The 24,789-nt window shown below is 41.8% G+C and overlaps 1 protein-coding gene across 1 annotated transcript in view; it reads right to left on the bottom strand.

The window, feature by feature from the left end:
* MYOM3 (myomesin 3) overlaps positions 1-24,789 on the bottom strand; it is a 48,692-nt gene that overhangs the window by 5,843 nt on the left and 18,060 nt on the right. The window contains exons 12-35 of the mRNA XM_067533957.1: positions 24,181-24,234; positions 22,865-22,992; positions 21,809-21,992; positions 20,693-20,867; positions 19,269-19,390; positions 18,424-18,611; positions 17,238-17,364; positions 16,052-16,230; positions 15,860-15,974; positions 14,413-14,569; positions 13,697-13,806; positions 12,907-12,951; positions 12,274-12,410; positions 9,947-10,091; positions 8,816-8,875; positions 7,056-7,123; positions 6,674-6,784; positions 5,344-5,431; positions 4,333-4,371; positions 3,228-3,333; positions 2,162-2,325; positions 1,459-1,495; positions 328-350; positions 171-226 (exon numbers count right to left, since the gene is read on the bottom strand). Coding sequence (XP_067390058.1) covers positions 171-226; positions 328-350; positions 1,459-1,495; positions 2,162-2,325; positions 3,228-3,333; positions 4,333-4,371; positions 5,344-5,431; positions 6,674-6,784; positions 7,056-7,123; positions 8,816-8,875; positions 9,947-10,091; positions 12,274-12,410; positions 12,907-12,951; positions 13,697-13,806; positions 14,413-14,569; positions 15,860-15,974; positions 16,052-16,230; positions 17,238-17,364; positions 18,424-18,611; positions 19,269-19,390; positions 20,693-20,867; positions 21,809-21,992; positions 22,865-22,992; positions 24,181-24,234 — 2,618 coding nt within the window. The remainder of the gene's footprint in view (positions 1-170; positions 227-327; positions 351-1,458; positions 1,496-2,161; positions 2,326-3,227; positions 3,334-4,332; positions 4,372-5,343; positions 5,432-6,673; positions 6,785-7,055; positions 7,124-8,815; positions 8,876-9,946; positions 10,092-12,273; positions 12,411-12,906; positions 12,952-13,696; positions 13,807-14,412; positions 14,570-15,859; positions 15,975-16,051; positions 16,231-17,237; positions 17,365-18,423; positions 18,612-19,268; positions 19,391-20,692; positions 20,868-21,808; positions 21,993-22,864; positions 22,993-24,180; positions 24,235-24,789) is intronic.

The raw sequence follows: 24,789 nt of genomic DNA on the forward strand, positions 1-24,789 counted from the left end.
TCAGGCCTCTGACAACTGCAATGCTTCAGGAAAGCACTGAGACTGCAGATGTGGCCATCCCCTATGTGGGGACACAAAGTAGGGGAAGACTTCTTGTGCTCTTCCCGCCACACATCCTTGCACATCTGTGCAGCCCGGCCCATGATTGATATACAGTTACTTAGCATTACCTTATCCTCCATGATGGTAGCAACATCTGGCAGGCCTTGAACAACTCTGGCACGATCTGGGGAAGAAACAAATGTGACTGTTCAGTTTTACATATCAGTATGGCCATTTGATATGTATGACTGAACCAAGAAGAATGTGCAACATTTGTTTACTTACGCTTTTCTGCTATTATCGCTTCCCTGAATAGGAGAAAAAGATAAAGAGAAATTTAGTATTTTGTATTTATTAAATGTGTACCCTGAATGTTTTTTAATAGGAAAAATTGTTCCCTAATTTCTATAGGGAACTGCACTTCTGAAGTAAAAGCAAAGATGTGCAGTAAGGTGAGATATTGAAACAGGGAAAATGTCTGAAAATGTCAGGGATTCTCTGTTTCATCTGGGTGGATAATGAAAGTTTTTTTGGCCAGTTTCTAGAAGTAGAGAGACATGTAGAAAACAATTTTAAAAAAATTCTTACTAAACTTCATAGGAGCCAGTGAATAATGGAGCTTCTCAAATGTTTGCTTAAGGCATGATCTCACAAGTGCTCCATCCATGAAGGATCAGAGAGGTCCTTTCTGATTCATTGATCACTATAGGAAAAGGCTGATGGTGGAGTTTCAGGTTCATGTCTAGGATAACTTCTTCTTTAAAAGTGAATTTAGTTTTGAAAACTGTCCCAGAGTGACAGTTTCGAAAAGCTGAAGCCCTTTGTGTATCTACAGAAGAGGTATTGCATAGATGTTGCAAACAGGCCCTGATCCTGCAATGGGATCCATGATGGCTGATCTTTGCCACTAAATAGGGCCTTAGTGATGACAATGGGGCTCTGCATAGGCATAAGAGTCTCTGTGTGTGGATCTGATTTACAGGATTGAGGGCCTGGTTGGCAAACATGACGTTAAAATGTTATTTTGTATTTATTGGACAACATCACACACATTTACTTATGCTGGTTAAAGGTAAGAAGGCTATTATCTAAAAGCATGTGGACATTCTCTCTGTTGGCACTAATTTCCCATTTAATAGTTTGCCTTGTCTTCCAAAGTTATGGCTTACTTATACCTTGCTCAGACATTCTCCTCCCTGCAAATATAAGCTTTGAATAATTTCCTGCATTTAGCAATTTTCACATCACCCAGGCTCTTTGTAAAGAAAAATCTGCCATGACTGAACAGATCATCGTGGGGAGGGATGGGGGTGCAATGTGGAGGTTAATCCAAGATGCAGAGCCCCATTTATTAACAAAAATAAACAAGGTGGATTAGTTCATCTTTAAACTTAAAAGATTTGAGAAGAAACTCACTTTAGCCTTAGATGTTCAGCCATTGCTTCTTCAAAAGCTGAAGGGAATAAAAGAGATTTTAAGAAGGTGCAGTTTGCTATTTGTTATTTAGCAGATTTAACACAACATGTGTTATAATAGGGATATGTAGAGACACACATAGAACAGTATTTATAGCTGCCTCAAGGAAATATGTGATCTATTTATATGTTGCTAAAAGATCAAGGCCCTGATGTTCCCTTCCCACAGAGAAGCCCCAGGGAAGGAAAAAATAACCTGAACACCTCTGAGAGGCCCAGTTGCAGAGTGAGAGCCAAATTCTCTACTCCAAGAGAGGGGCAGGGATGCTGTCTGCAAACTTCATTGCTGTGTGGGGGAAGCAAATCAAGTTTGGGCCATCTCTCTGGACAACTTGCCACCCTATCATGCTCTCTGGGAGCTACCTCTCCCATGGTAGCAACGCTCCCTTAGGGTCTGAAGTCTTCCTGGCATTAGCTACTTCACCCATGCTGCACACCACCCTTCTCTGTGCACTTTCCTCTGCTCCCGCTCCTAGTTCACAGCACCCCATCCCCATGGCACTTCATCACAGAGCTCCCCTTCTTCTGTGCTCCTCATCTCAGCATAAAGGAGAGGAGTATGAAGGCCCATGTTAGGGGGAAATCTCTGAAAGTAACAGGTGTTTAACTTTTCCCTAAGACAGAAATGTTCCGCTCCAGCTTACCTTTCCCAGACAAGTCAGTTGATAGTTTGTGGGAGTCTTTCCCATCAAATATTTCCAGGGTATATTTTCCCTTATCTGAATCCGTGGGGTTCAGTATGTGGAGCCAGATCTGGTCCATCGTACTCCCGGCTTTCAACTTCTCTCCACTTTCTAGTCGCTTCTCCCTAAGTAAACAAATTATATAATTTTAACAATATTCAAGTAAAATTGCACAATTTGGAGATTAACTGACTTTTAGGATCTATTGGTTAGAATAAGAGACTGGGAGCTAGGACTCTTGGGTTCTATTTCTGATAGTCATAGACTCACTGTGGACAAGTCATTTAGGCCCAAATTTTAAAAGGTATTTAAGCTCCTAAAGATGCAGAAAGGCACCTAGTGGGATTTTCAAAAGCACCTGGGTGTCTAAACCTAAATACCTTTGAAAATTTGGCCCTTCACCTCTACATTTTTCCTGTTTGTAAAATGGGTCTAATAACACGGTGTTTATCTACTTTGCAGGAGTGTTGAGAGGCCAGATTAACTAATGTTGGGAAAGAACTTTGATATGCTCAGATAAAGGGGTATATAAATGCTAAGCAGGAGTGGCATTCAGGGTGGGGTGAGGTGGTCATTCAGATAAATATAAAGCAGTACAGACAGAGTACTTAAAAAAATACTTCCTCCCATATCTGTAACTCAACTATCATTTGATAGTATCATCACATCAATCAAATTGTCATCCATGAGCACTTGTGCAGCAAAAAATAAATAGAACATGACGGCTAACTGAAGAGTTCCCACACGTGATTCAATGTAAAGACACAATTGAATTTAAAACCCACTTGTCCCCCCAATCCTGCAATCCTTATTCATACAAATCTCTAATTGTCTTCAAGGAGTGCAAAGTCAGGCACAATGGCCACGATCCTCAAAGGTAATTAGGCCCCTAACTCCCATTGGATTTCATTTGATGTTAGGAGCCTAAATCTTTTGAGGATCTCTGAGAATGTGCTTTAATTTCCATGGCAGATAATACAGACTGTCTGTATGTTATGAACCTTGCTACCATATTGGAAAGACATACTTGTGATACCAGGTTGTTTTCATGTAATCTGTGTAGTATTTCACCTCACTGTAGATTCGGATGCCTTCTGCAGTCGGTTGGATTTTCAGAGGTTTAGCAGAAAGGGCTAAGAAGAGAATTCAAAGACTGGAATTTCACTGGATGACCAGCCAATCTATATACTGGCTATTTTTTTTTAAAAGGCTCTAATGTTTCACCCTATTTGGGGAATATGGGCAGCTGAAAGCAACATGGCGTTCTAGGCAGAACATGAAGGCCCTGTATCTTTCACCCAGCAGAAATGTGCATACTTCCTCTGGAGGCCTGGATTCAAAGTACAGGTCCCATAGACACGTTAAGGCCTCTTCTCAAATTCACCTTCCATGGTTTTAGAATAGCTGCAACCACCAATGATGGGGGTAGAGTAACGTTTTTTATCACCACGTCATCTAGGCCTACTCTGTGAAGGATTTAACTTATGTTTCTGAACGGGGTTTGCTCTGGTCTACACGTGCAGTTAAAGTGTGTTCAGCATTCGGTCAGCTGCACCCATTGTCAGCAATGGGCACGTTCCCTACTATAGACAAGACCAGAAAGACTTGGGTCTCAGCTCACTTTAATGTTGGAATGTGACTGACAACTGCATGTGTCTGGGCAGAAATAACAGCTCATAGCAAGAATTAAAGAGATTACGTTCCCTTCAGGGAGGATTAGGTTTCTAAAGTGAAAGACTGGAGTAGAATATAATTAACTCCTATCCCATCTCTTCTCTCTGACCCACTGCAGCAGTCCCGCCTTCTGCCCACTTCTCTTCCCTTTCCTCTCATTTCCAACTGTTTCCTGACTGCCTTCCCTCACTTCAACTCCCCAAGTCCCCCTAAACCCACAGCAGAGTGTAAATGCCTCCTGTTCCCCATTCATTTTATTTCCACATTGGCTATCTCTACAAAACAGAGGAGTTTTACTTTAGAGAGAAAGGAGTGGCCTCTTGATCTGAATAAGCTCTTTGTCCCACCACTTTGCCTTTCTCTGCCTCAGCTCCCCCATCTGTACAGTAGAGATAATAGTTACATATCTCTGCCATGTATTATTTTTACCATATGAAACTGATGAGAAACGAACTTACCACTAATCCTGCAGAGCTCTTGGAGAATGTCTTCAAACCCTACAAACACAGGAAGAAGCTTCAATCAGCCATAAATACATTCACTAGCAATTTGCATCTGATTCACCAATAGCCTTATCACATCTTTAGTACCTACTGTATATGGGAGTTATTTTGTTGTGTTTTCCTGTTCGTAAATGTCACTGGATATAAAGTTTTTGTCATTGACTGATCTATTTCTACATGTTAAACATATCTTACTATAGTCAGATGCTTACTATAGTCAGATGCTTAGTATAGTCAGACGTTTAAATGCTTGAAACACCTTTGAGTTTCACCCTTTCAGTCCCCTGCTGCTTGAGATGTTTTATAGCATGGTCATGGTTTGAAAAAAATGACTGTGTGGAATGACATTAGAAGGATTTTTAAAATGTTATTCTCTCTGACTTCCAGAAGAATTCACAGCACTGAAAATTAAAGCAGGGGTTGAAAATAAGTGTCCTTTTTGCATCTAGTAGTTTTGTTGAGACTGCACAATGGAAACCAGTACCCAGCTTGCTCTTCTATTGGAGGATCTGCAGAGATAGCAGGAGTAAAAACTCGCATATGTCAGTCATTAAATGAGATATGATGGAGGCACATGCAGGGAGTAGCCATAGGATCTAATCCACTGACTTCAGTGGGCTTTGGATCAGGAACATTGTGAGTAAGAAGGGGCTGTTTGTACCAGTATATTTTCTGGTCCTAATCCCACTTTAAATACTTCTTATTCTTGAAATTTACAACATAGAAATATATGGTATAGCATAGCCTGCTCTACCATAGAAGAGAAAAGAGTAGAAAACTCTTGAAGTCCACTAGAGAGCTCATAATGTATACCTTATTACCTTGGGAAGTGTTTATATATTACAATAATGAATACTATAGAAAACACCAAAATAGGCAGAAAAGATCATTGTAAAGCTGCATTGAAAGCCTGGTCACATATATATAAAGTGTAACATACTGTCTAATAGTATGAAATCATCCTACCTTCCTTAGTGAGATCAAGTTCAGTAGTGTCTTCTCCTCGGTCATCAGAAACAACCGCTTTGTATATTCCTTTATCCTCTTTGGTAAGCTGGCAAAATATTTTAAAGTGGAAATTTCCCAGATCACTAAAGGATGGTTTTGGGGGAGGGGGGTGTTCAGAGGTTAGTTTGTAATGTACTTGTGAATTTCCCCCCCATCATTTGGGTGAATTTGGTGAGTTAACAACAGTATTGGCTAGAGTGAGCTAGAATGAAAGCAGCCCCTTGCAAGCTTCCCCTACACAGCTCTACAGATACACATCAATCCCAACCTGCAGCATCACTGCTGTTATCGTCCTGGGCCTCATCTAAGCAGAGATTGCCACTCTCACTGATTTATCTACTGGTTTTTGATACGGAAAGTGTTTATTTGAAATTAAGTTGAAAAAACTAGACCAAGCAGGATTTAAACTCTGCAGAGACAAAAGTCTAGTTCATTAACTCTACCACAAAGCCGCCTTCATTCACCTGTTGGTGCTCTGTGGGTCAAGGATTCATTGATTTTTTAAGGGCAAAAGGGACCATTACATCATAGATAAGACTTAGTCCTGCCATAAGTGCAGTGGACTGGACTAAAGCTTGGTCTACACTTACTCCGACGATTCAGCAGCAGTTGACGGGAGTTACTCAAACTATGCAGAAACTTGCGTACTCCCGTCAACTGCTGTGCTTCTTTTCTGAGTGCCATCTTCACTGCACTGCGCCAACGGGAACCACAGCACTACGCCACTTGCGGGGGTGGATTAATAGCGTCGACTTCAGGATCGACTGAGCGGGTCTTCACTGACTGCTCAGTCGATCTGACGGCGGCGACTTTGCCGCTGTCAGTGTAGACATAGCCTAGATGACCTCTTGAGGTCCCTTCCAGTCCTATGAGACTACGATCAGCTAGAGTGAGCTCCTGCAGATCACAGGCCATATAATTTCATCCAGTTACTCCTGTATTGAGCCCAATAACTTGTGTTTGACCAAAGCCTCTTACAGAAAGGCAGCCATTTTTGATCTGAAGGCTTCAAGAGAAGGAGAATCCACCACTTTTCTTAGCAATTTGTTCCAATGGTTAAACAACCTCACTGTTAAAAATATGCATCGTATTTCTAATTTAAATTTCTCTGGCTTTATTTTCCAGCCCTTGTTTTTTGTTTCATGCTTTCTTCTTTATTTGAAGAGTTCCTAGCACACCATAGGTGCTGCCAGAAACAAACAGTAAATGCTAACAATAATATCTACCCACATTTATTGCACACTGATGTGATATCACTAATGCCCCCAAGTTGCATTATGTTTTTCACCTTTTTAATCTGAAGAGTTCCAGCCCCAGTCTGCGGATCATACAGACCATTCAAATGTGCTTTTTTATCCAAGAACCATTTAAAGTTGCTGTCCTTTTTCATGTTTGTTGCCTGTTTGAAGTAAAGGTTTAGCAATCAGAATACTGATCTATCTGAATGCAATGTCTTTCTAATTATGAGACTTCAGTAGTCTCAGGGGATTGCTTTCCCCCTTGTTTTCCAGAGCTGTTAGGATTTACTTCCAGGATCTTGCCTTTCATCAGTAGGCAAATATCAATTGGTTAGAAATGGTGTTATTTATGCAATCCCCTTAAAATGCACATTTATATTAACAATAAAGGGATGCTGCTATACATGATAACAATTGTATGGTAATACAAACCTTGCAGGTCAGCAGAACTTCACAGTCCTCAGTAACCTTCCACTGCAAATTCTCTATAAAATGAGGACCTACAAGTAAAAATACAAAACAAAAAACCAAAAAGTCTTGCTTTTCCTTTCTGCCGGTCTGCTTTTAATATTAGATCTTGAAATACCTCCATCTAGTGGTAAATCGCAGCACTGCGCTCCTTGTATTAATTTACTTGTTCCAATGACATGGAATTTTTATTTTATATGCAGTAGGCACCATAATGTTAGATGTATAATTAAAAAAGTTCCTGAGGGCAACAGTTCTTATGGAGATTAACAGGCCTTTTCTTAAAATGCTGGTAGATTACCTGTCTAGTTACACCTTTGATTTAGAGTGATTGGGTTGTGTGCCAGGTTAATGTTGGGAGATTATGGCTATTCTGCAAGAGGAGGGCAATGGAGTAGTTAAATTTGTATATTTTCCAGGCTGATATGAACTATCTTAGAGCCCAACTAAAAGACAAATTGATCTTTCCACTTTTAATCTTGTTCTGGTGCCCACAATTCAAGAAGACTATTGATAAATTGGAAAGGGTTCAGAGAAGAGCTATGAGACTGACTAAAGGATTAGAAAACCTGCCCTCCAGTGATAAACTGAAGGAGCTCAATCTATTTATTTTAACAAAGAGAAGGTTAAGGGGTGATTTGATACAGTCTGTAAGTATCTATATGGGGAACAAATATCTGATAATGGACTCTTCAATCTAGCAGAGAAAGGTATAACGTGATCCAATATCTGGAAGTTGAAGCTAGACAAATTCAGACTGGAAATAAGGTGTACATTTTTAATGGTCAAAGCAATTAACTATTGGAACAGTTTACCAAGGGTTGTGGTGGATTCTCCATCATTGACAAATTATTAAATCAAGATCAGATGTTTTCTTAAGGCTATGTCTACATTGATGGTGGCAAAGTCGCCGCCGTCAGATCGACTTATCTGGATCGACTGAGCAGTCAGTGAAGACCCAGTCAGTTGATCCAGAAGTCGACGCTGTTAATCCACCTGCTCAAGTGGCGTAGTGCAGCGAAGATGGCGCGCAGAAGAGAAGCAACGCGAGTTACGCAAGTTCTCTGCGTAGTCTACGTAACTCCTGTCGACTGCCGCCTAATCGCCAGGGTAAGTGTAGACCACGCCTAAAAGATCTGCTCTAGTAATCATTTTGGGGAAGTTCTCTGGCCTGTGTTATGCAGGAGGTCAAACTAAATGGCCACAACCGTCTCCCTGGCCTAGGAATCTATGAATCATCTACTCTTTTTCCTGAAAACAGCTTTTTTATGATCAGTATTCATACATCAGGCACAAGGTAGGGGAGAGAGAGACAGGGGAATGTACTTCTCCTTTTGACAATGAAGATTTCCATATTCTCTGCTTTCCACCCGGAGATAGAGATGGACCTGAGCCCCATCTGGATTGGACATTTTCTGAAATTCAGGCATGTTCAGGAGTCCGGGTATTGGTTCAGGGGCCTTATATCAGAGACAGCTGTTCACATGCCTTGAACTATTAAAACAAATCAAACTTTGTTTTGATTTGATTTTTAATAGCCAGAAAACGGTAGTCTAAAATACAATACTCTATCTTAGTCCAGCAAGCAGTTTAAATAAGAATATACTGAAGAGAGCAATTTACTTTTCACTTATGGTTTAAGCACTCAGTAGAATATGCTTGTTTCAGCTATCACCAACTTTTCACCAGCCCTAGCAAAGTCAGTGACCTTGAGGCTATCTTACCTTGTTTTTTCCTCCATGCTCTCCGCTTAGCAGCAGCCTCCGCCTCAACTTTATCAAAATCTGAGAGAACAAACAATGACACATCAGGGTCAACAAAAGGGCAGTGAAACTACTATGTGAAACTCCTCTCCATGTAACATAGATCCCTAACCTAGAAGGATATTATTCTAAAACACAGACAGTATATGATATCTCTAAGAGCCATTTCTCCTGCCTCGGTTAAACTCTGTTCTTCAGTATAAAATCTTTGACAAGGTCAGCTCTTTTAATTTTTCATGCTGCTAGAAGCTCAGAATGTAATATTTATTTTCAAGAAAATACAGTGAAGTTGCTTTTAAGGATTGATCATTAGGCACTGGAAGCTTCCATTGATTTAAATAGGAGTTTTGGGTATGCAAAGAATACAGGAGTCCTTGAACTTGCAACTTTTCAAGGGAGAAGTATTAGAAATACTCACAGATTCAAGTATCAATAGACTCAGTTCAATTAGATTAAAAACAGTTTCCAAACTGCTTAAAAATGAGAACTGACAAATAAAGGCTACAGCATTATTTTGGAAGAATTTAAACTGGAAAGCACCAACTCTCTGTTCATAAAGAGCCAAAAATGTTTCTGTACTCTAGCATATGTGGGCCTATCCGTTCACCTGACAGAGTTCTGTTCTCTTTGCCATACGGACTTTCACTATTCAGTGAAGTTTCTGTATTGCACATATTCAGAGTTGTTAACTTCCTTGAATTTTCAGGCCAACATTATGATAAGATACAACTAAAAGTCATAGTACATACCATCAACCTCCGTGTGTTAATAAATAGTTTGCTATGAGGAAATTATGTGTATACAGCAAATGAAGAAAATATATTTACACTGATCCACAGCTGTGATGCTGTAGCAGGGCCAAAGATTATTACCCAGGACTCCAGATGTAAAATCATTCCTGGCCATTGTATAAATGCATTAAAATAAATACTTGATACCTTCAATCACTACCCACAATATAACTGCAGGAAACCATTTGTGGCCATTAGCTGGCACTCTCTCTAAGAGTCTGATCTAAAACCTACTGAAGTCAGTAGAAAAATTCCCACTGAATTCAGCGGGTTTTGGATTACATCCTGAAACTCTACTTACTGTCATCAACGAGAGCCAGAGTAAACTGGTTTTTAGCTTTTCCATCTTGCAGCTGGGCTGTGTACGTTCCTTTGTCATCATCACAGAAGTTCTGGATTATCAGTTCGATGAGGCCGTTTGTTCTGTCAAAGTTTATCTGATGTGTCTATGTAAAACAAAGTATTTGTGGTAAATTGGTCTGCTTTTCATAGGGAAATTATTCCAGTGCCAAATCCCAGCATCATGCCTTCTGCAACATAGAGCCTGGCTGGAGCTATAGATCCTAGCTTCATTCTACACCTGTGCAGCCAGCCAGGTATATTTCCCCTTGCTACATTGCTACATATGGTATGTCTACACTGCTTATAAAAGGTGTATTCTTAACTCAGGTTAGCTAACTTGGGTAAAAATAGCAGCGAAGACATGGCAACTTGGTTCTTAACTCAGGTTAGCAGCTCAAGTTAAGCCCTGTAAGGGAGCCTGGGTTAGAACTTGAGTTAGATGTTGAGTTTCCAGGTCTTCATTGCTATTTTAACCCAAGTTAAGAATGTAGCTTTTTTTGCAATGTAGATCCACCCATGGCTACAATGGGGCCAACAAATCCTTTCCTTCCCCGTGCCCATCCCTTACTCTGCTGTAATCATGGTCCAGGATTTGACTCTCAAATGAATTTTGTTTTCTATTAAAAAGTCCATCTGCATTTGTGTACTGGGTTTGCACCTCTGTGCAGGGGAACCTGCTTGTGGTAGAGTGTTTCTATGGAGAACATAGCCTAAGAGGTTTTCACTGTAACACGTTACAACAGATTCTCCCTTGCTGCATATTAAACCTTCCAACTTGCTAGGATTCTGTGTGATCACATGGATTTTTTGTAATGAAATAGTGTTCTGGAAAGCAGCAACCATGTGCTGCATGTAGTCATACCTCTAGGTGATAGTGAGAGTAATAGCCCCCACCCCATGACACTGTGCACTCACTAATATACCATGAACATTTATATACACACACACCCTTAAATCCATCAGATATTTTAAAATGTTAGCTGTCATTATTACTCATTGCCAACCTATTTGCTGCAAGCAAATATTACCATTACAAAGAGCTTGACATGCACTGTTTAATTGTGTATTACCACATTAACTATATTTTCTCAACTGTTTGGTTTTTGTGGTAGGGAAAGCCTCAAAGAATTTTGATAGATGCTTTCTGTCTCTGGAAAACACATTGCAACAAAAGCTATGAAAGGCTTTAGGTTGTGCCTATCATAAAACATCGATGACCTTGTTACTTTGACATTGTTAGACTGTATTTGAACCACAAGTGAATAGTTCCATTATCCTTTGCTCAATTCTGAACCGTCCAGCCCCCCAGTGTAAATACTTTTAAAACTATATAACATTAGGTTCTGGGATGGAAGGGCCAAAAAGGTGTTAATATGTTCTTTTAAATGTACAACTATGTAGGAGTACTTTGCAACATATGATGCAATGTTATTTTCAATGTATCCAATTTGGAAGTGGGTTGCATGCATCTGCTCTCAAAAGCCAGAAGATTTATGCATATCCAACTCAAAGAGGGGTGTGGAAACCAGCCAGGCTTGCTGGGTATGACAGAAGGGGCAGCATTAAAAAATCCCCATCTAACTGGCAAAGACAGTATTTCTTAGCATCTGCTCACACCACGGCTAAATTACGTCTTGGGCACTGAATTCTTTGGTGCTCTAAACTCACTTATTGTGTAAAGTGAACTTAAAATGGTTGGAGATTCTCCCTGGACAGGGGTTTTCTCTAGGGGCAAAGTCTGCAGGTGCAAAGCTGGTAGAGGGGGTTCTGTTGCCCAAATGTTATATTCTGCATTGCAGCTCCCAACCCTCTTCTCAGCATAAGGGGAGGAAGGGTGTGTGCAGGGATGCTGGAACTATTTTTATAGCAGGGGTACAACAGCACCCTCAGCACCTGTAGTTCCAGCACCACTGGGTGTGTGTCAGGGACGGGAATGGAAAGGGCACAAGGTGGAGAGAGGTTCTGTCATGCTCAATTCTCTGCTGGAATAAGATGCCTTTGGGACATTACATAAGCAACTTTAACTAATGTTGGGACTCGACTGCTGAGAATCTGGGAGCAGTGACTGGCTCCCAGTCAGACCACCAGAGCTCTGCTGGGGCACACTGGGGAATCAAGCCCAGAGATTTCAAAAAGAAGAAGTGTAAAAATATGTGATGGGAAACAAAGGTTTCTGAATCAATTATCTCATCTGAGTCCAGGTTTCATAGAGCCAGTCTATCCCATTGTGAAGACAGGTCAGAGGAAATCACACACACCTTGGAAGTCTAGAAGCACCACACATACCGGGGTACTTGAAAGCTCTTTCCCATTGAAGATTAAATGCAGCTCTGCATCTGGTGACAGCTCTTCCACCTCCAGCCACAGCCGCACTTCTCCTTTCTCAAGGACATCGATGTTCCAGCCGGAGATCAGCTGAATTACTGGAATGAGAGGGAATATGGTGGGTTGAGGATTTAGGATAAAATCCTGATCCAATTGGTATCAAAGGGAGTTTAGATATTGATCTCAGTGAGGCCAGGATTTCACCCATACTGTGCATTGTATCTGAAACTAAATCCTTCCCATGCTGTCAGATGTCACGTAGGGCATGAACAAGGTTCCTCCCCATCCCCGTCTAACATGCTTTTTGCTGAAATGACTACCTTGTTGCGTTTCCATAACTTAGCTTTTTTTATGAGGCTAGGTTGTTGGCCTATCATTTACCCCCCAGCCTGGAAGGCCAGTGGACGGCTCTTTGTCTGGTCCCTCCCCATTGACTTGTCCAGCTGGGATGGCCCTATCGAGAGATCAGACTCCTGCTGGCATAGCTCCCAGGGTCATTGGAACACAACAGTCTTCCCACAGTATCAAAGTGCAGTCCCCAGGGCAGTCTGTGTATGGTGGTCACAAATGCCAGTTGCTACTAGTTCAACTTACACGGGTTTCTGATTTCATGACTAATTTTCCGCAAATTGTCCAGTTCTGAAAATGCAGAGAACAGCACAGGACTTAGATCAATAAAGGCAAACCAAAACTCATTATCAATTTATCTTGTTAACAGATCCTTCACCATCCAGGTCAAGTAGTCCTTAATAGGTAGAAAATAAATAATATCAGAAGGGATTAGAAGAAGCTGGGAAGATAAAGCCTAATTATGTCTAAATATAAGTATCCAATGTTGGCGGCATCAGTTAAAGGAACAGCTTTAAAAAAGCCTAAATTACTGTGATGTTGTGGTAAAATACAAAACTCTGATGCCTCATCTACACTAGAAAATTAGGTTGGTTTAACTATGTTGGTCAGATGTGTGAAAAATCCACACCCCTGAGCAGCATTGTTAAGCCAACCTAAGTCCCCACTAGGTTGACAGAGAAATTCTTCTGTCAGCCTATCTATTGTCCCTCAAGGAGGTGGATTACCTACGCTGACGGGAGAGGTTCTCCCATCAGCATAGGTAGTGGCTGGGCCACTGTCGCATTTTAAGTGTAGACAAACCCTGAGGCTATGGGAACATTTTCTTTCTGGTGCAATATGTCATGACCTTCAAGTTCTCATATTGTAGAAGTAATCAGTTACATCTGACCATTTACAGTATGGAAATCTCCTTTCTGTTGCCATTGTATGGCACTACTTCATCTCCTAAAGATTTGGGAAGAGCTTTTGCCCAACCATTCCAAATTAGCAAATTACAGCACTCTGGAAGAATTTTGTAATTATGGATTTTTACCTTCTTGGGTTAAAGTATGGCTGGCAGAGATCTCATCATCTACATCAGTTACCTCCACTGAATATATCCCCAGATCCTTTTCTGATGCATTTTTCAGTATGAGCTTAGATCTTAAAGAAGAAAAAGAAACACATTAAGGTTATGTCTAAAATGGGGCCTTTTGAATGGAGAATACAGCAATGTTTGTAAATCTAGAGAAGCAGGCCTGTAGTAATTAAAATGCAACAGTGGGGTAGCAGAGCCAAAATGTCTTAAAGCCTCAGCAAAAGAACAACTCTGATTCTTTATTTCTTTGATGCTCAAAGCCTAATTGAGCTCCACACATCATGGGCACTGCATTTGGCAGTCAGGACAGTGGTCTAGATTTGCTTGGTAAATAGAAGCAATGGGCCAAATTCATCCCTGGTGTAGCATCAGCAGTGTTGTCTGGAGATCCTAATAAAACTGGGAGTTTGGGTTCATTTTCATGTGTGTGCTTAAAAGTGCAAATGTTTATCTGAGGTTTGATGGATGAGGAAGGATCTTATATTTTCCAGCCTACTTCTTCATCCATCTCTATTGGTGAGGTTGAATATTTAGTTTGGGAGGTTTAAAGCTTTGCTTTCAATGGCTTCTCTGGAAAACATCTTGGCCTGAAGTTTTTCGCGGTTAGTTTGTAAAGAGCCCTCTGCCCCACCTTCCAAAGCTCATTTTCCCAGTGTGCATTGCTCACTTACTTGTTGCCTTTATCTTCAGTGCTGACTCTGTTAGGATCTGGTGGTCCCTCATAATCCTTTGACCAGATAAACTCAGAAGAGTCACACATATCAGGAGTTTCAAAGGCCATGTAAATGAAGCCCTCTTTGTCCACTCCAAGTTCAATCTCATTTGTGCCTGCATAAGAGAAACAAAATTTTGGAAACATTAGGAAAAGCTTTCTAACTATAAAGATAGTTAAGCACTGGAATAGACTTCCAAGGGAGGTTGTGGAATAAGAAGATACTGAGTTGGTCATACGGAGTCAGACCAATGGTCAATCCAGCCCAGTATCTTGTCTTCTGACAGTGGCTAGTGCCAGATGCTTCAGAGGGAATGAACAGAACAGGGCAATTTTGAGTGATCATTCCCCTGTCATCCAGTTCCAACTTCTGGCAGCTGGAGGTTTAGGGACACCCAGAACATAGCGTTGTGTCCCTGACCATCTTGGTTAATAGTCATTGATGGATATACCTCCATGAATTTATCTCATTCTTTTTTGAACCCAACTAAACTTATGACCTTCACAGCATCCCATGGTAATGAGTTCCACACATTGTGTGAAGTACTTTCTTTTTTTGTTTTAAACCTGCTACCTATTAATTTCTTTGGGTGACCCCTAGTTCTTGTGTTATGTGAGGAGATAAATAACACTTCCCCATTCACTTTCTCCACACCATTCATGATCTCATAGACCTCTATCATATCCTCCCCTTAGTTGTCTCTTTTTTAAGATGAACAGTCTCGGTATTTTTACTCTCTCTTCCTATGGAAGCTATCCTCCACACCCCTAATAATTTTGTTGACCTTCTCTGCACGTTTTCTAAGTCTAATATTTTTTTTTGTGTGTGTGTGTGGAAGATTATGGTGACCAGGTCTGCATTCAAGCTATGAGCATACCACTGATTTATATAGTGGCATTATGATATTTTCTGTTTTATCATCTATCCCTTTCTTAATGGTTCCTAATATTGTCAGCTTTTTTGATTGTCACTGCATACTGAGTGGATGTTTTCAGAGAACTATCCACAATGACACCTCTTTCTTGCATGGTAACAGCAAATTTAGACCCCATAAAGATGGTCCATTGGGCAGGACGCCAGCCTTGGACTTGGGAGACTTGCATTCAAGTTCCTGTCCCGTCCCACAGTTGTGTGTGAAGTGTGGCAAATCACTAAGCGTCTCTGTGCTTCAGTTCCCCATTTGTAAAGTGCGGATCTAATATTTCCCTATCTCAAAGGGTGTTGTGAGTAGAAACATGTTGGAGACTGAGAGGAACTCAGATACTGTCGTAACAGGGACCAGAGAAGTATCATACATAGAATACTCTGTTTTCCCTTCACACCTCAGCCTATGAAATTGACCCTAGTGTCTTTTTATTGAGAGGCACTCAGCAAAGACAGAATTTGTTCACCCTTACTCTCATACCTGGTTTGGTTTCAACCACCACAGGATCCGAAGGGATAGAAGGCGAACCAATCCCTGCTTTATTGAATGCTCGTACTCGAAAAATGTAGCATTTCCCCGTCTCCAGGTCAGAAACCTGCAAAAGCCCAATGTAATGAATGAACACAATGCTAAATAATAAGTAATGCTTGCCTGCTATGCTTCTATACAAACCCTCATGTGGGTGCTGGCTATTGGCTGCTTATTTAGTTGCTTCCATTCCTCTGACCCCTCTTCACAGATATCAGTATAATATCCAATGACTGGACCTGCTCCTATATACAAAGGCGCTTCCCAGTGCAGCATCAGGCTTGCATCCCGCACTTCGGTGAACCTCACATCATAGGGGGGGCCTGTTTCAGAGAAGAAGGGTAGACTGTTAAACAGTGACATCCAAACAGTTGATGCAGTAATGTCCCTCATTTGAGCCTCAGATCGCTGGGTTGATGGCAATGAACGAATGGTGGGTCCAGAAAAGGTACTTTCTCCAGAGGTGAAACAATAGGCTTTGTATGAAAGTGGCCAAGTTGTCCTATTTAATGTCATTTGTACTGATGTAACATACAGAGAGGTTTACATAGTGTGTCAAGGTTCCCCATTCTCTTGCAACAGGATTCTAGTGCACGGGACTCCCAACTGGCTACATGGAGTAGTGTAGCAATGATCCATCCCTCCCTCCCTCCTCCTTCATTATTTGTATTACTGTAGCTCCTAGGAGGCCCAGTCATGGACTAGGGTCGCATTGTGCTAGGCACTGCACAAACTGAACAAAAAGATGATCCCTGTCTCAAAGAGCCTTCTCCTCATACTCCGAGGATGGGATCTCAGAGCCTGAGGTGCCTGGCTTTGTTTTGTAGCATATGACTTTCCTTTTTCCTGTAATACAGTCCCAGAAAACTGGGTGCCAAAAGGAAGGGGCCATGTGGAGCTGCACCTCTGTGTATGCCTAAGATAAAAGGTGCTTCTCCAGGACCAGCATAGTTTGCAACTTTGTGTCTTACCTGGTGACGTGCATACTAACATTTTAGTGAAAGGGATTCCCAAGTCACCTGCGTGACTGGGAGAGGGGCCCAAGCTGCAAAACTCAGGCACAGATTCCAACCCCAGACTTCCAAAAATGTGGGAGGTGTTCTGACCAGGGATTCTGGTTCTATCTGATAAACAGCTCACTATATGGATCCTCATGCAAACTTCCCCCAAGTTTGGTGTATTTGGATCCAAGGTTCTTTACCGGAGCTCATCAATACAACCAAATCCACAGTTTTCAAATATCTCACAAAATCACAGAAGAGTAAGTCAGTTTATCTTATGAAAGGGGGATAGTTAACATTCCTGGAATTGTTTCCTGGCTGTTGCTTACCTGGCTGTGGCATGGTCCATTCCTCACACTTGAACAAATCACTGGGTTCAGACACTTTCCCAACTCCAGCCATATTCATTGCACAAGCACGGAACTCATAGAAATGTCCTTCATTGAGGTTGGTAACCTTTGTGGTCAGAAGCAAAGAGATTATTAGCATAGCCTTGTATAGTGCAGTGTATTTGTAATTTGGATCTTTTAAGGGCATGTTTTAATGATGGCAAGGAAAGGGGTTATAAAAACCCTTCCCAACCTATTAACAAAGAACTTTTGTAGATAATTCAATGAATCAGTTAAAACAATGTGTAGGTGGGATGTTTTTAGGAAAGGAAAGAGCAACCTGACACTTAAAATACCCTTAAAACATACTGTTGCCTCTTTGGCCTGAGTGGTTAGCCAAAATTTGGGGTCTTGGAGGGTTGTTTCTGTTAGGAGAAGAAATTAATGGTACAAGTCAGGTATTTTCTTGGTGTAATCTGGTGTGTTTACAAAAAATGTACACAAAGTCTTGTTTCACTGAACAAAGTAGAAGCAAACCACAGCAGGCTGTTTCCTTGATCAAAAATCCCCAAGTCTGCCACTTCTGTGAGCTCACAGAAGCCACGTCACACTCACAGCTGCTTCTCCTGGCTTTCTGCTCCAATGCACACAGCCTGCAACAGATATCCTGTACCCTGCATTTGCAATCAAGGAAACTCTTCAGTCCTCACAGTTTAGCCCTGACCTACTGCGTGGCTTAGTGCCCTGCGTGGTAGCCCCACACCTCACGACATAAAGGGGCTTGATTACTCTTTCTGTTGAGCCTGAACAAGACCCCACAGGTTTTTAGTAATCCTGTAGAATAATTAATGAGACGTGTGATGCTGACTTCTGATGAATTAGGAATAGCAGCAACATTGTATTAAGAACTCTCCAAACAGCCCCAGAATGCACTAGGCATCAGACTGTGGGACGAAGCTGAATGGAGTTGCATCCTCAGGTCCAGCAGAGAAGGTGTAAGACTTACTGGGGACCCTCAAAGGAGTGGGATGAGGAACTATTTGAGGAACAGGTAAAGAGCAAGATGGGGAGGGGTCTGGGCTATAGAAGAGTCAAGGCTGGGGAAGGAAAATAGCTCACCTCTTTATATAGCCACCACTCCCAATTCCTCACACAGAAACATGGTATTGCATTATGAAATCAATACCTTGTAAACTCGTTGAGCAATAGATTTAATGTTGACTTCATGCCAGTCTAGCTCAGCTGCATCATGCTGATCCAGGAAGTAGCCCAGAATCTTTCCTCCTCCTTTGTGCTTTGGGGCTTTCCACCCAATAGTCATGTTGTTCTTCTCACAGCTCAGCAGGGCAAAGTCACGTGGGGCTGACGGACGAGCTAAGTAGTGAGACAAAGAGAGATAGGAAAATAGATATTGCATGACATAGATTTGGGATCCCACTGGAGGATCCAGAAAAGAGCTGCTGATGTTGAATCAGAGTGACTTATCTTTACCATGCACGTTCACACCAGGCTTGATTCTCATTTGCACTAAGGCCCCTTTATACTACTCTGGCAATGTAAAGGGGCATTCAAATGAGCCTGATTTTCATTTAAATTGTTTGTGGGGAAACTCCTGGATGTTTCAGAGCTTTAACTGGTGCAGGGCAGATGCAAGAGAGGTTGAAGTTAAAGCTGCAGTGTGAGATAATGGAGAATGATGAAGGTGTGTGACAAGTGACTGCTGGGAGGTGTCAAGGGGAATTGAGTGTGTAGCTACTAATGGGGTCTGTACCTGAGAAGTGGAAGGTACTGAACCAGATTCTCTGCTCCCTTGCATTTTGTTTGGTCACTTACACCTTTGCCAAATGCATGCAATGCAAGTGTGAAAAACTAACAAATCAGAGAGAGAACATTCCACAGCCACTTTGCACAAATGCAAATGATGAGACAAGCTGCAAGGCAGGACTAGACCCAGCTGTATACATAAAAGATACATTGATGAGGGAGCTAGTTGTTTGTGTGTGTGCATGTGCAATACAATACAATACTTACAAACAGCCTGCCTCACAATGATGGGATCGGATTCTGGTGAGCTGTCACTCACTCCTGCTTCATTGACAGATTTCACACAAAATACATACTCCTTCCCAGTCTGGAGCCCTGGAACAGTAAACCTATGAGAGATCATTAATTTGCTTGCACGTAGCTGTTCAAAGTACAGGCAAAGAGCCCTTTAAAAAAACCTGGCCTTTCAATAATTTTATCAGCATGCTCCCATTTATTTCTGTGTCACGCTGTTATTTACCACTATAGCTTAAAGCATATTGACATGCACAAACGATACCTATAGAATAATTAGTAAATATGGGTCAGATATTGAGAGTTGCTGAGATGATTCTAGGCAGTACCAATTCCCAGTGAAATCACCAGGAACTGTGGGCATAATTCGGTACCTCTCAAGATCTGGATCCTATAAAAAAAACTTTAGTGAAGGCCTTCTGCACTAACGCAAACTTGGAAAGAGAGGGTGTTTAATGGCTGTACCAGGTCTTCTTATTGGGTCAGAGTCTCATTCACACTAAGGTCGCTTTACACTGCCCTGTCCAGGGAAAAGGGACTTAAAGTTTACACTCTTTATGCTGCCAGACTGGTGTAAAGGGGCCTTCATGTAAATGAGAATCAGGTCCCATTGAGTTTCAGCCTGACAGGTATCTATGCTCTGATGCCACCTGCCATTTGTGGGCACTAGTGCATTTTACTCAGGGGTAACTGAGCATGTGCTGAACATCCCCTAAAACTCATTCCCCAAGAAGCCTCTATTTCAGTCTCTATTTGCCTACGGTCCAAAAAGCACATTTTCTGAAGCAATGTGGCCTAGGGAATAGAGCACTGGACTGGGACTCAGCAGACCTGGGTTCTATTTCTGACTGCCACTGGATGGCTGGTGACCTTGTGAAATCACCTTCACTGCTCTGTGCCTCAGTTTCCCCAGCTGTAAAATGGGGATAATGATACCGACCTTCTTTGTAAAGTGCTATATAAGAGTTGGATATTATTATAGGCATTTTCTAATTTCATGAACATCAGGCCTTATAACATAAGGGATTCCCTTGCTCCCCATTCTTGAAAGATGACACATTGTTCTACTGTGGCGCAAACACAAACGGTCTGTAGTTCCATAGATACTACGAGATCTACCTACCCAGTAATGATTGTGCTCTTACAACACATGGAAACGTGTGCTTCTTTGCTGCCCCACATGTTAACCTGCCTCAGATGTTAAGCTAAATATGAACATTCCAGAACCTGAGCAGTGGTTTGGTTCTAAAAACAGACAGAAGTTTCAGGTGTGTGTTATGTGCACGCATATGTGAAGGGAAATTCTTTTTTTTATCTGCACTCTATCCCTACCATAAACACAGAAATCCAAGTTAATGCACTGTATTTTCTGAATAGAGGTCAATTGCTGAACTCACTTGTTACACGTCACAGGTTTATTGTTGACAGTCTGCCATTCATCTGTCCCAGCTTCCCGACAATATATGTAATAGCCAAGGGGCTCCTGACCATCCTTCAACTTATCCCAATGCACCACAACAGATGTCTTGGTGTCTCTGAAAGCTAGAACCTGAGAGGGAGGTGGGAGGGTAGCTGAAAAATGGAACAAAATAAGGTTTATTCTATTTACAAATGGTAACTCAGTTCCATGGGTGATTTGGGATGTTTGATATCCTCATGGCCAGTGCATCATAGTGTCTTGAACCAATCAGTGCCAATATTTCCTGAGTACAGTATGTGGGTGTGTCTGTCCGTCTCTAGATTTATCAGACCTCATTCTCCTTTCACACCAGTGTAACTCCATTCATTTCACTGGAGTTACTCCTGCTTTACACCTACCTAAATCAGAGGAGAATCAGGTCCCAATTCCACATGCTATTTTGGGACCAAAATCCAAAGGTCACAGTACAAGATGGAAGCGATCAAAGGCACAGAACACTATGAATGAACTTCAGGCCATTTTTAAACGAGAGAACGAAAGAGTCCAGCATGTGGCTTAACTTTGGCATGACACCTGAGAAACAGGGATGTGAGTCTTTGCATCCTTGAATTCTAGACATCTCAGCCCAGTGAGGAAAATAAAAATATTACACAATTGTCCCCCCAATAAAACATCCCATGTCCTGCTGCTGTTCATTCTGGAGTCCCAACAGACTGACTCCTTCACCCACTATTGCAGAATGAGGCTGTGTCCTTCCTTCTTGTGCTGCTATGTGCAATGTCTGTCTTAGAGCATGCATGACACAGGAGACATTTGAGCAAGTCAGAAGTGTGCTTGGAGGGGAATATAGGGACTTGATTTGTTTCCTTTTCTAATAAATTCCAGCCTCATTGGTCAGTTAGATTTACACTGTGTGCTGACCAACTGCCATGTAATTAAGCGTGGATTTAAGGCTTTGAGAGACTTCCTGAAGTCCAAGTAAGAGCTATGTAATAGTGTACAGCAATACACAAACGTTAGAGAAAAGCGGCATGTGCTAATGTTATAATGTATTACCTTTTCCATGTTATTAATGTCATGCTTTTTATATTACCTAATTTTGCTCCAGCAGTGATGGGCTCACTGGGCAAGGATGGCTCGCTTACTCCATATTTGTTAGCAGAGCGCACTCGGAAACAGTATGATTTTCCTTTCACAAGATCAAAGAGTGCAAATCTTGGGGAATTCACCGCAGTCTCCAGATTGACATTTTGCCAGCTGTTGCTGCCTGCAATGGACTGGAAGGGAAAAGATGGCAATTTACAATCCAAAGAGATGCAAATCATCTGGAGCAGTAACTCCCTTGCCCTACAGTGTAACTGCATATTTTTATCTGGACTAAATATTTCTTAGGGGTAAATCTAGCCCCTTCCTCTTTGGCCACAAAGGGCCTCTTTGCAGCAGAGATGTTGCAGTTCTGCTAAACAGGTGGGGAATGGATGTATGGGGTAGGATATGAATGGACCAGAGAAAGGAAGGAGGTGGAGCCAGAAGGATTGCTGCTGTGCAGTTACTCCCATCCTCTCCACTTCTGATGGCTGGGCAAGGCCCAGTGGGGGTTACTCTCTCCATACAGGTGGAGTAGCCTCCCGCATGTGGCCTATGGAAGGAAGATTCCTTCCTCCCCACCCCTCGTTGGCTCATCATCATGGGCCAGGCATCAGGATTTGGATTTAAGCTCTTGTAAATTTAGTACTAGTGAAAGGCTGACAGTGCCATTTTGGAGACAGTAGACCGCCAGTCATCTGCGCAATGTGGATGGCACTGGCAGTTTCCCCACACACTGCCCTCTCAATGTGTCTCATTCTAGATTTGGACTAACTATGCTCAGGAGGAAGAGCATAGCTCAGTTTCCATACTACATTGCCTCTCTGCTGAGGCTACCACCGAGGCCACCCGCTGTGCTGGTGCTTTTTTGATGTGGAAAGCCTGTCTTCAAGGAATTGAGACTCACCAGCTCGTTTTACCCAGCCTACCCCTGACAAGCCATCAGCTGGTAACAGCATTCAGGCATTACTGACCTGTGCTGGATGGATTCAGAGGTAACAAGTGCTGTATTCCATTGCCAGTCTCAAGAATGGCAATACCCTTTCATGGATTATTTCCTTACCTTTTCCACATAGTAGCTCAGCGACTCCTTGCCTCTGGGATCCGGTTCATCCCAGGAGAGGACCACATAATCTTCTCTGATCTCACTCGCATGAACATTGGTGGGTGGCAAAGGAATTTTAATCTTGCCTATGGGAAGCCAGATTTTGATACTGATTCAGTGATAACATAGTAGGAAAGCAGTCTCCTGTTAAACAGGCATTTTTATGCTTTTTCAGTATCAGGTATAGGTAAGCTCCTTTGGTATAAAGAAGAAGCCTTTAACCCTTTGCGTACCTTGTAGACAAAGGCAAACTTCCTCCTACGCATTTATTTGGTTGTCAATATTCTGATTATTTTTAATGATAAATTATTTAAACAAGAAGATGAGAATAGAGAAATAAGTAAGGGGATGTAGCTGTTTTCATACTCTCACTTGCTCTGGAGGTACAAAGCGACCTTAGAGGGGTTCAGGATCTGGCCTGCAGTGTCCACCTTTTGAGTATATTACTTTGCCAGTGTCTGTTTCCATTAGATCCCGTTTCAAACCACTAGAGGATTTTGCCTTGCACATTACTGAAATCTAATGGTCTTTCTTAATCCTATGCCCACATTCCTCAAGCTCCAGATACAACTCCATCTCAGGAGTTCAGCTGGCAACATAAAAGACTGAGGTTGGTTCCAGGGCTGTGCTGTTTGGGCTGAATCCTAAATCTCTGCAACCTTGCAATGGGGTTGCACCAAATGAGGAACAATTTCCCTCCATGAGTAAAATTTTCAAAAGCCCCTAAGTGCCATTTTCAAAAGTGACTTAGGAAACTAAGTTCGATTGCAATGAGACTTAGGTTCCTAAGTGCCTAAGTCACTATCGAAAATGAGACTTAGGGACAGATTTTTAAGGTATTCAGGTGCCTAGTGGGATTTTAAAAAGCATTTGGATGCCTAGCATCATGGTAAACACTCAAGTCAGTTAGACATTGCAGTGCTGAGAGGAACAGTGCCTAAATACCTGTAAAAATCTGGGCCTCGGTCACTTTTGAAAATGGGACTTGGGCACTTCTGAAAATTTTACCCAATAATCCTTTGCTTTTAATACAAATTCTACACTACTCCCTAGACTGAAGTCTCTAGGCTTGACACATCACAAGTCTAACAGTATCCAATGGCTCCATTATAAACTGGCCTCATATTTTGGAATGCTTCTATTTTCTTGGAGTGTGAGAAAACATTTTCCTGTGCATATTTCTCCCCAAAGTCCTATGAATATTATTTTTGTATGCCTGTACTGTGACAAGCATTAGTCTATAAATAGAGGGTTATGTTTAAGTTTGAAATTACCTTCCAGTTCATCTTTGGAAATTGTAATCTTCTTTCCGTCATTAAACAGGATGGCTAGTGATTAAAAAAAAAATCAATATGATTCACCATGAGAAAAAGGCTGGTTTAGTGGAAAGACACAGACAAGAATCCTGGGTTTCCCTATATGCATACAAAGCCCATAAGCTGTGATGCTTTGTCCTTCTCCCTTTCAGTACCAGGGTGTACCAAGAGAAGTGGGGCAAACTGAAAACTAATTACAAAATTATATGAACTTCCTTGAAATTAAAAAGAAAATATATATATTTTTTTGAGTTAGACACATGTTTTGGGCCAAGGTTCAGTTTGCTTATTGCCACTTCTTGTCTTCCCATTGCAAGCACTTCAGACATAGTCAGGTGTGTATGAGTAGAGATCCAGCACTGTTTTGGTCAGAGGGTAACACATGGAACAATAGGGGCAGACACTCAGGTGGTGTCAATTGTCACAGCTTTATTGGCTTCCCTGGAGCTCTGATGATTTACACCTGCTGAGATTCTGTCCACAGTCTTTTCCTACCCAGCATTGTTCACAAAGTGAAAATGTTGTTTTAGATCAGTCTATCTCCAGCTTTTTCAGTCCGGACCAATG

Source organism: Emydura macquarii, unplaced genomic scaffold, assembly GCF_026122565.2.
Source record: "Emydura macquarii macquarii isolate MOO-44397 ecotype Brisbane River unplaced genomic scaffold, CSIRO-AGI_Emac_v2 contig_3348, whole genome shotgun sequence".
Taxonomy (NCBI): Eukaryota; Metazoa; Chordata; order Testudines; family Chelidae; genus Emydura; species Emydura macquarii.